The sequence below is a fragment of the Abramis brama genome, assembly GCF_963993115.1.
Source record: "Abramis brama genome assembly, chromosome: 6".
Classification (NCBI taxonomy): Eukaryota; Metazoa; Chordata; class Actinopteri; order Cypriniformes; family Leuciscidae; genus Abramis; species Abramis brama.
Genome location: NC_139968.1, coordinates 34,991,431 through 35,003,597, shown reverse-complemented (window position 1 = coordinate 35,003,597; position 12,167 = coordinate 34,991,431). Strand labels below are relative to the sequence as shown.

The following is a 12,167-nucleotide window of genomic DNA, read 5'->3' as shown; positions in this document are numbered from 1 at the left end:
GATTCCTCTTTCTCAGGAACGGAGCATCATAAGGCGCCCACGTTAAGACTTCTAGAACCTCTACGTGTGGTCTCTGGAAAGGACGCAGAGGTTTTCGGTGACCTACCCTCAGTGGCAGTAGACACTCTCACTTCAGTTATAGCCCTCTCTACAAGGTGCGCTTATGCTTGGAAGTGGAACCTGTTCGTTGAATCGGGCTCTTCTCACCAGGAGAACCCCCGTAAATGTCCAATCAGAGTCATTCTTTCCTTTCTGCAAGCAGGGTTGGAGTGAAGGCTGTCTCCCTTCACCCTGAAAATGTATGTTACTGCTGTCGCCTTACATCACAACGCAGTAGAAGGTAAGTCGTTGGGAAAGCACAACCTGTTAATCATGTTCCTGAGAGGAGCGAGAAGGTTGAACCCTCACTGACCTCGCCTCATCCCCTATTGGGACCTCTGTCTTACCGGCCCTGCAGAGAGCTCCCTTTGCAGTCAACTGAGATTCATATCCAAATTATAAGTAAGACAAATGTTAGTAGTTAACTACATGAAACAAGTTGACTGTTGATTAACCAAGCTCTCCATTTAACAACCCTAACAGCCCTAAAATTGAATAAAATATAAAATATAAAGACACTTCATATTTAATAGTTTTAGATGATAATTGCATTTGACAGATTACACCTTCAATAAAACATTTGCAATTGTTTTGTAAAAAGTGTTTTTTATGCATGTTTGGACTGAGTTTTCCCTGCATTTACACTGTTCTGACCAGCAGAGGTCACCAACAGTGAATCATTTTGTGAAGCAAAATGAAAAGCTTTGTTTCTCCCATCATAGCAACAGATGGCAAACTGTCTGAGGCAGGACATTATGAGAAGACAAACCTCCAAGTCTCTGCTTGCTGTGCTTCTTTGGCAGCAGCACAGAGGAAAACAGAATAGAGAGGGAGAGAACAGACAGTAAAACAAACTCAGCCGCCCATCGATCATGACATTACAAGACGTAACAACAATCATTATAAAGTTGCTATAAAGTAGCATCAGTGTTGAAATCATTTATAATGCAATGTATTATATATTATATATATTATATATTATAACTTGTATCTCAATATTATCAACAACAATATTTTAAATACATACAGATTCCAGCCATTATGAATGAATCATCACAGTAAATTTTAAATCCGGAAATCAACACCAATAGAGTTAATTTCAACACTTTAAAAGTGTATATATGGGAACCACCCACAAAGTGTTAGTTCAACACTTTCAAAAGTGTTGCCTCTCGCAACACCGACACAGTGTTACAATATGAACACTAAGAGAGTAAAATATTAACACCAATGCAGAGAACAACAACACTGTTACAGAGCTGGGTGCAGTTAAAATTGTACACTGTTCTGGTGTTGACCTAACACTTTTAATAGAATGGAAATCACAATCTTCTCAACCTTATAGGAGTCAAATATTACACCATCCTGGTGTTGATAAAACACATAACAGGGAGTTACCAGTTTTTCTTATTAGTGTTCTGCATCTGCCACTTTAAAGAACTGTAAAATAAACTCTTTGAAATAAACGCATCACTCTATATTACTCTTTCAAATCTTTATTTCAAAACAATCCAGAAAGTTAAATTGCAACCTCAGTCTGGGATCATAGTAGAATTCTGTTCATTGTAAAGTTAAAAATAAAGGCAAAATGCAAGCAGTTGTTTTAACAAACTAGTTTTTTATTAACTAACAAGCCCCTTTACATCATAGGTTAACTTTTAAAATAAATGATGAAGGCACAATATAGGCATTTCTGTCACCAGAATTATATGAAAGGCGCTTATGGTCTGGAATACCTCAAGTCCTGTACATGTCAGTGAATGTAAGCTCTGTGTCAGTGAAGTTGATTCAGTACCTTCAACTTTGCAACAGTACAGCAGTGCTTGGGTCAACAACATTCAGCAGATGAAAAACAATTGCAGAATATGAGTGGATCAGTTGTGTCCAGTTGCTAACAGTAAAGTTCAGTGCATAGTTGTTTCACAGAGAAGGAAAGGCTGTGCAGATCCAACTTTCTCGTAATATCCTGGAGTGCTGGTTCCCTAGACAACACAAAACCAGACCAATTACAATCAAAACAATTTGTGTTTTATAAATACAGCAAGTTTATGGTGGAAAAAGTTCAACCAACTTTCGTGACTCAAACAAGAAACTATTTTGGTAAGATTAAGACTTGAATTTACTGATTTCCAAGTAAATTAAAGACTTTATTCATCCAAAAATTTGTATTCTGTCATTATTCACCCTTATGTTGTTCCAAACCAGTAAGAGTTTTGCTCATCTTCGGACCACTTAATGAAGTTATTTTTAATGAAATCTAAGAGATTTCTGTCCCTTGATCGACAGCCTATTCAATTACCACTTCCAAAGCCATGGAAAGGTATAAAGAAAATCACAAGTAATCCATGTGACTCCAGTGGTTTTACCTCAATTTTACGACTTTTTTTACGACAATTTTAACTCAACTTTATTTACAAAATATTAATCTTCAATGCACAATCACACAACAACATCTGTTCTTGCATTAACAACATGCACGTGTTGTAATTATCTCATGTCATGAATGCATGTTGGAAATTTATATTTTATAAATTAAGTGGTAAATGTTTTGTTGCTGCAAACACAGCACTTGCATAGTTTAATAAAATGTATGTTAAACCACTGGAGTCGCATGGAGTACTTTAATGATGTACATTTCTACCTTTCTGGTGCTTGAAAGTGGTAGTTGCATGGACTGTCAATGGAGGGACAGGAACCTCTCAGATTTCTTTAAAAAATATCTTCATTTGTGTTGTGAAGATGAAAGAAAGACTTACATGTTTGGAACGACATGAGGGTGAGTAATTAATGGCAGAATTTCCATTTGTTGGTGAACTAACCTTTTAAAGGGATAGTTCACTCAAATTAAATTTTGGTACGTTTTAGCTTACCTCAAGGGCATCCAAGATGTAGGTGTCTTTTTTTCTGCATTAGTTTCAATTTTGATATTTTTAAGTCAAACCGTTCTTGTCTGTCAGTCATATAATACAGGTCTATGGTCACTATCTCAAAGAGCATGCACAGAGTCCAAATTAAGACAATTCCCCATCGTCCAAATTAAACAATGAGTGACGTACACACCAGGATGCGCGCGCGCCCTCAGATCCCTTGGACGTGGCTGTGTATAAGAGCTAAAAACAATATAAATACTGTTCGTTTTCTCACACAAACCGCTTGTTTCGTGTCTTAGGCCATCAATGTGTACTTACGATGGGGAATTGTTTAATTTGGACTTTGTGCATGCTCTTTGAGATGGTGACCATAGACCTGCATTATATGACTGACAGACAAGAACGGTTTGACTTAAAATTATCAAAATTGAAACTACTGCAGAAACAAAGACACCTACATCTTGGATGCCCTTGAGGTAAGCTAAAACATACCAAAATTTAATTTCAAAGTGAATTTACTATCCCTTTAAGAATAAATTAAGACACGCACCTTAAGAAATCTCACTAAATAGTCAGCTGCCGGAAGAATCTTTGCTCCGTTGTTGTGGCTTTGTGATGTTGGGGGCAGGTGATGGGCAGATTTTTCTCAATCAGTTGAGTCTAAAATTAAACAGCAAGAAAACATATACCTGTCAATTCATGAAAAGGTTTGAAAACTCATTTTAAGAAAAAAAAAAAAAAAAAAGATTTACTTTTGTAAAATAATTGGACTGGACAAATTCAAAGTGAGTGTTATGAAACACAGAAAATCTACCAAATAGCAACAAAGCTATGATTATTTTTTATGTTTGTGCCCATGATTCTCTCATACATGCATGTTATCTATTAAATCTTACCATCACCAGGTTCTAGTCTGTACAGTCTTTAAACACCCAGCCTGCTACTCTACACCCAGCTCAGCTACTTGGTGCATCATAGAAATGCTCCTAGCAAACACAAATAGCAAAATCAATACATTTAAAGCATATACAAACATCAACCAAAAGTAAATCTGATCAATACATTTTGCATACATATTTAATCTGAAAGAATTACTTACCAATTTTAAGAAAATTGGTCCTCCAAATAAGGAAATAAAGTGACAATTTCACGTGCATTGTAGGTCCGCAGTTTGTGGAGTTGTTCTTCTGTTTTAGTTAACGTTATACGTTAGGTGTGCTGGCAAACGAGAGTAAAAGATAGTTTGAGGATAAATACATAGGCTACTTTATGATATTTGCACGTCACAAATATTATCATAAAACAATATAACATTATAAAACACCTATTGTAAATAAGTTAAAACACTTACTCTGTGTTTTCACTGTTAAAAGCAAACTCCGTGTCTGCACTGCGTCACGATTCAAAGAAGATGGAGGGCCTAATGTTAGTCTGTGAGAAAGGTTTAAGCACGCACATCACAGAAATATCGTTACAAAATAATATAATGCCATGAAATATATGTTGTAAATTAGGTAAAAACACTTACTTTCTATTGATACTCATTTTTACTTTTGTGCAAACGCTTTTGGCCTGTTTGCATTTGCTTCGCTGTCTGTCCACACGAACGAACCTCGCTCTGTTGTTTTCAAAGGAACAGGAAGTCGCTTGTGCTATTCGTTGTTGTCGATTTTGAGGATTCTGATTGGCTTGCATGGCTTTATCCTTCTCCCTAGACTGCTGCCCATAGGTTTGGCATAGTTATGATGTTGCTCAACGGCGTATTTATGCGGGTTGATGTAAACGACAACTTTTTTTGAAAACGATGTCGTGTACACAATGTTATTTTTGAAAACGGAGGGGGGGAAATATTTGTTTCTCTAAATACCCGGCTATGTGTAAATGTGGCCTTATGTTACATGTCCTCCAATGGAATGTCATTGGGATCATGTGGTGGGTTATTAGCATCACCCTCCTGAATGTCATTGGGGTCAGGTGGTGGGTTATCAGCATCATCCTGAATGTCATTGGGGTCAGGTGGTGGGTTATCAGCATCATCTTGAATGACATTGGGGTCAGGTGGTGGGTTATCAGCATCATCCTGAATGACATTGGGGTCAGGTGGTGGGTTATCAGCATCATCCTGAATGACATTGGGATCATGTGGTGGGTTATCAGCATCACCCTCCTGTAAGAAACACAGATTCACAGAAGGTTAAAGTAATGAGAAGAAATTATGTTTCAGATACCAAAACACAAATACTACTACAGGTTTGTGTTTTATGTTCAGAGGTTTTAAGTTCCTTAATATTAAACAGTCTATAAACTGCATCAAACTGTCATCTCCTGTACTCCTGTAATACAAAATTACATAGCCTATTATGATTTCAATATCACATCAAGAATGCTTAACTGTTGTATTGGCATTTTCTTACAAGACTTGCTATCTGACAAAAGTCGTACTATGTTTTTATATGAATTTCTTATTTAGTTAATTTTGGAGTTATTTGTGTTTTTGATAGTTTTGACTGCCTCGCTGGTAAACTGTAGTGTTAAAAATAAAGGACAAAAAATTACTATTCATTCACAGTTTACATTTATGTTTGTATACAGAAATTCATATTCCTTGTTAACTCAGCTATTTGTAATAATTACGTTCTGTTGTACTGGTGTATAGATCTTGTGACGATAGTAAATCACACCAGCAGCTGCAGAAAACAGCAGAACAACAACAACGATTCCTGCCACAGCAGCTGGAGACCGACCCGAACCTGGAACAGATGAATACACCCAGTTGCTGTTACATACAGGTTGACTGATAATACACCCAGTGTTTAACAATATCTTTGACTCATATTTACACCTTTCTACCTTATACATACACCTTTCTGGTCATTAGTTGTATGATATTAATTGATTTAACTTATAAATGGCACCCTCTCTTGTTTTTAACAACAGCAGTTAAAATCACAATATTCACAGGAAAACTGCATTTTTCAAGTTAATAACATTAGTCAAAGTGTAATTGAGTCAAAGTTTGCTTTTTTAAACTGTCCATACCCATCAGTTATTGGCTTGATTTAAAAATATTGAACTGTTGTTTTGTTTTTTCCTCAAAAGAAAATGCATTTAATGGCAGAATTATACACTCACCAATGACAGAAACACTGAATCTCTTCACTCTAGTGATGTTGAATCTGCTGTTGATGATGATGATCTGTAGTTTATATTCTCCAGAGTCTGTGTTTCTGGTGTTTGTGATGGTCAGAGATCCAGTCTGATGATCCAGCTTCAGTCTGTCTCTGAATCTTCCATCACTATCTTCACACTGAACATCTGTACAGATCTTACTCTGATCTCCACTGATTTGAGCGATGACAATGTCATTAAAATACCACGTCATCAAATCATTCGTGTTTTTTATTCCACCAGGATCAAAAGTAACAGATTCTCCTTCCTTCACTGTCTTTCTCTTCACTTCATCTCGTTCAGCAGCAGAAACACCTGAAACACAAACCAACAGTTGATTAAAGTTCTAGATGAAAACAACATGAGACACAAAATGAGAGAACGAATGAAATTGCATAAACCCTTCCTTAACTTTCGATCTGAAAAGAAACAATTTGTTTTGTACTCAAACCCATTTTATATATTTTATATAAAATCCTCATTTAAACAGATAATAACAGAAGTTGATCAGAGATGGTGTGATTAAACGCGTCAACTCCCTCTGAGCTCAACTGCAGCTTCCTATGAAAAATACTGTTAAAACTAATGACTTGTCAATGGAAAAACTGTACGAGATCTGAATACTGCAAGAATAATAACTGAGAAAAAAAAGAAAAGAAAATAACCGAATATCATTGGGGGGAAAAAATCTGGCAAATTAACAATATAGCTTAAACATATATAAACTGCATTTAAACATTCACTAACTCACCATGAACAGAAACACTGAAGATATTTCCACTGATGCTAATGCTGATGATCTTCAGTTCATATTCTCCAGAGTCTGTGTTTGTGATGTTCATGATGGTGAGAGATCCAGTCTGATTATCCAGCTTCAGTCTGTCTCTGAATCTCTCAGTACCTTCATTACACTGAACATCTGTACAGGTCTTATTGAGATCTCCATTGATTTGAGCGATGCGAATGTCATTAAAATACCATTTAATATCTTCTTTTTGGATTATTTGAACACCAGTGTGTAGAGTGACTGAATCTCCCTCCAGCACTGACACTTCTGATCCAACACCGAAAACACCTGGAGAAGAAATTAACAGTTTTTCTACAATATATTTTAAATCTGGTGTTTGAATCTCCCACATAAATAGTGTTTACATTACACTTTATTAATTTGGCAGATGTTTTTATCCAAAGCGACTCACATTACATTCTACCTTTGATCAGCTGATGTAAAATACATCAACTAGGGCTCTCAAAATCAACACTTTAAAGCATGCAATTTATTTGTCCAGTTTAACTCGTTAAAAATATTTAACGCAGTTAACACAGCATCTGTTTTTTTTCTGGCATCCTTTGACTAGCGTTACATTATATGATGATGCTATAATTCATATAAGTGCTATTAAACCATTTAAGCACGCTGCAGAAAAACCCAAATATGTACTTGCGCATCTGTGAAGCGTCTCTCTATAAATAAACACCCGAAGTGTGCACAGAAAGTCACTTCAGATAGTGCGCCAGCACCACATTGAGTTCTCTTTAGCTCTTGAACATGCAAAAACACACAAAATTATTTTAATAATAATAATAATAATAAATGCCCGTTATGATTTAAAAAGGACACACAACAGGAACGAGCGCAGTTGACAATTGAAGGAGACAAGCTTTACACTAAGTTGAACAGCTAAAATATCTACATTTTAACATGCCTCTGGTCGTAGAGATGTTTAGATGGATACTGAGGCTTTTTAAGTTGGGTAGAATCTGTGATCTGTTACATTCAAAGTTTTAGCCTTTTTGTTACAAGAGGTTGACAAGGATTTAATATAGACCTTAACATCTTCTTGAAAGTGAGAAAAATTGGGGGTCACTTAACACACTTTCATTGTATTACATTAGATTAGTGGAGTATTTTGCAAGTAAAATAATTATGTTGGAAAGAAAATACAGTACACTCAAAAAATGAATTGTTGCCTCATGTTCAATTTAATTAAACAAAATAAGATAAAGTAACACGGTTTTTAACATTTTGTTACAAACTTAATTTAATTGCGTTAAATCAACCTAATTTAAAACTGAAGTTAGCTTAATTCATTTGTGTGATAACTACATGAATATTTTTGTTGACAACTAACTTTGGCAGTGACAGATCCTCTGCCCAGTTAGTTGTCAAAAAAAAGATTCCCAAAAATTACAAAAAATTGTTCCCAGCATGCTTTGCAAGGGACTGCATTTGGGGGGTAAATTTTGGGGATTAAAGTGTTATTTTATTTGTTTTTCAGTAAATGGAAAGATGTTGCTATTAATTTTAGTGTTTAATGTTCAGTTATGTTAGAAACTTAGAGGACTTTCTGTAATGTTTTTGAATTTTGTGGTTACATTATGCAGAAGAGTTGTGACTGTTTAGGCTGTGGGCATCAGTAGACACGTTTCTCAATATGCGTTCTTGTCTGTACTTGTGTTCTTGTGGACTTGTGAAACGTCATCAGTCGCTGCCCAAGTACTGTCCCAATACACAAGTTTGCATTTTGGCAAGAACGGTTAAAAATCCCGGAAGTGTTCTTGACACGCCCATTTTACCGAGGATGCAACAGTGGTGTAGTCTACGTGATACCGTATACGCCGTATACCCACTAGAAAAGGCCAAGGATTTCCGTATACCCACTTAATCATCAGTGACGTGCGGTCTGGGTAGGCAAACTAGGCACTGCCTACCCTGCCAAAATTAAAAAAAAAATTTTTTATTAAATAATTTTTACTGTTTATTCTTGTGATTTATATATGCAATATGTGTGTTATTCCAATTATTTAGACGTTATGATGACAAATGTAGCAGTTACGCATAATCAAATAAAAACAAATCGTAGAGCAGTGCTTTTACTGTCCATGCAGACGGCAAGCGAAAAACCCATGTTGCGCATGCGCACTTCGATCCTGTATTCTTTAACATGTACGTCAAAAAGCACAACTCTGCTGTGCCTTTGGACGTAAATATGGTATGCCCGTAACATCTCCGTAACATATCAGACATGGACCAATTAAAATCGAGATATTACTGGACATTTGCGCAGCTACCCACTGAGCAAGCGACGTCTGTGGACGTACAAAACAGGTTGATATCAAGTCCGTCCGTCCAGGCCATGATCTGAACGTCCATTGACTGCCAGAATTAGTCGATTAATGACACTGAGAAATTATGTCCAATCTGGCTATAATCTAAACGTCCACTGACAGCCAGAACTAGTTCAGAAAAGACGTTCATACTGACTATAATCTGGACGTCCGTTGACGTCCAGAAACAGTCCATAAATGACGTGAATAAAGATGTCCAATCCGGCCATAATCTAAACGTCCACTGACAGCCAGAACTAGTTCAGAAAAGACGTTCATACTGACTATAATCTGGACGTCCGTTCACATCCAGAAACAGTCCATAAATGACGTGAATAAAGATGTCCAATCCGGCCATAATCTAAACGTCCACTGACAGCCAGAACTAGTTCAGAAAAGACGTTCATACTGACTATAATCTGGACGTCCGTTCACATCCAGAAACAGTCCATAAATGACGTGAATGAAGATGTCCAATCCGGCCATAATCTAAACGTCCACTGACAGCCAGAACTAGTTCAGAAAAGACGTTCATACTGACTATAATCTGGACGTCCGTTCACATCCAGAAACAGTCCATAAATGACGTGAATGAAGATGTCCAATCCGGCCATAATCTAAACGTCGACTGACAGCCAGAACTAGTTCAGAAAAGACGTTCATACTGACTATAATCTGGACGTCCGTTGACATCCAGAAACAGTCCATAAATGACGTGAATAAAGAGGTCCAATCCGGCCATAATCTAAACGTCCACTGACAGCCAGAACTAGTTCAGAAAAGACGATCATACGGACTATTAGCCTATATAATTATATATTATATATTACTATTATAATAATCTGGACGTCCGTTGAAATCCAGAAACAGTCAATGACTGACAGCCAGAACTAGTTCAGAACAAAATGACAAACAATATCTGTAAATTAATTAACTCACTGTTCATTTACGGACTATATCATTAACTGTTAAATTGATCTTGCTGGTCAGACACCAACAGGGTTCATGATGCACACATGGCGCGGTTTCACAGACAGGGTTTAGATAAAGCCAGGATTTGTCCTTAGTTCAATTTGGGTATTTAATTATAGCTTTTAAAAATGTGCCTTAGAAAAAAAAACAAAAAACATTACTGGCGTGCATCTTGAGACAAAACAATGGCACTGCCATAAGATATGTCAATACAAGTTGCTTTCAGGTAATACAGCTCAAACATGCATTTTAGTCTGGGACTACAGGCTTAAGTCTTGCCTGTGAAGTGTGAAACCCGGGGTATTATGTTGTAACTTGTATATAATTATGCCAATGTTACCAAAGTGTTGCGTTGGACGGAACTCTAAACCAACAGGTTGTGTACCAGTGCCACACAGGGTGAAAAAGGATGTTGACATTATTAGGCATAAGAGTGTTTCTAAAGGAAAGGTCAAGAATTTGTGAAAGTGTAAAAGGGTCATTATGAGTCACATGAATGTAACTGTCACCGATACCAATTCATTAGATTTTCATATAGATCTACATACAGAATTGTATATGAATATGCAGTGTTTGCTCTGTTTAATATACTGTTTGCTCTATTAAATTGCGCTTTATCAGAACAGTGGTAAATAAATATTATATATGGTCAGTTACTGTAAGTTCTTACAGTATTTTTAATCTTTAATTTTTAATGTTTAATTTTTAATCATGCACTGCAATGAAAAAACAATTTAACAAATTGATTAAATATAACAGCCAGCCTACAAATACAACCAAATAAATAGCACATATATATATATATATATATATATATATATATATATATATATATATATATATATATATATATATATATATTCATATTTTCCTGTAATTGCAATGTTGCCACACTATTGGCTGTCTCTCCTAGCTGTTTTGAGCATGATTGGTTATTCTCTGTTTATTCTGACTGTCATCCAGGGATCTAGCCAATGACAATATGCGCGCCTTTACGAGTCAAGTTTGAATAAACGTCAGTTGAGTGAGTCGGTGTTTGCTTTGCTGCTGCGCGGGATCTTCAATATTAGCCTATTCTGTGGGTTTTACGTCGTTTAAAACATGGATTATTTTACATCGGACATGCTAAATGTTTATTTTGAGCGAGTTGCTGGGTGTTGCTGGATGTAAATGAAGAACAAACAAGGAATATGGACAAAGAATTTTAACAATGGACATATTGCAATCTACGGAAGGTAAATAACTTTATTTTATACAAATTCTGCTACATCAAGATATAGTGTATTAAATTGAGAATCTAAACGCGTTTAGAGCAATATTATTAGTGCATACGGTATTCCAATGTATTAATGTTATGCTGCTAGCATGTGTAACTTGTCTAACTTAATAGTTTATGATAAAAAAATAAAAATAAAACTCAGCATGGGAGCTTTACAACGAGTGAACTGAGAATATTGTATCTTTAGACAGAAAGGAACTGTCACAGTCTTACTCTAAGAATCTGCAAACTATGCTTTTGGCTATTGTTGATCGCGGGATGGCTAACCGATCAGTTAAATTAACGAGTAATAATATGTTTTGGAGCTGGTGAGTCAATTTTGCAAGCTTTTGCAAATGTCTCCATTAGTAAGTAAAACAAATAACTAATATTGATGTGTATGTGTGTGTTTCCTTCATGATCCAGGCATTTTGGGAATAAATATTATCCAGCCACACGATGTTCAGATGCGGTGAGTATTGTATCGAGGGTGAGTAAGCTACATAATGAGAGAACTTTTTCTTTTTTTTTTTTTGGATGAGCTGTTCTTTTAAAGGATTAGTTCACCTCAAAGTTGAAAATTGTGTCATCATTTACTCACCCTCAAGTTGTTTCAAACCTGTATGAATTTCTTTCTTCTGCTGGACACAAAGATATTTTGAAGAATGTCTGTAACTTGGGTCCCATTGACT

At 36.1% G+C, this 12,167-nt stretch overlaps 1 protein-coding gene across 1 annotated transcript; it reads right to left on the bottom strand.

Moving 5' to 3' along the window:
* Positions 1 to 1,573: 1,573 nt before the first annotated feature.
* On the bottom strand, positions 1,574 to 9,291 carry LOC311085915 (uncharacterized protein; the record flags this gene model as incomplete). Its single annotated transcript, XM_084118533.1, has 10 exons — positions 1,574 to 2,081; positions 3,520 to 3,629; positions 3,866 to 3,955; positions 4,069 to 4,187; positions 4,321 to 4,400; positions 4,498 to 5,093; positions 5,603 to 5,719; positions 6,102 to 6,452; positions 6,889 to 7,212; positions 9,240 to 9,291. The coding sequence occupies 5 exons, from the start codon at positions 9,289 to 9,291 to the stop codon at positions 4,864 to 4,866; spliced, it is 1,074 nt and encodes a 357-aa protein (XP_083974659.1). The 3' UTR covers positions 1,574 to 2,081; positions 3,520 to 3,629; positions 3,866 to 3,955; positions 4,069 to 4,187; positions 4,321 to 4,400; positions 4,498 to 4,863.
* Between the last annotated feature and the right edge of the window lie 2,876 nt (positions 9,292 to 12,167).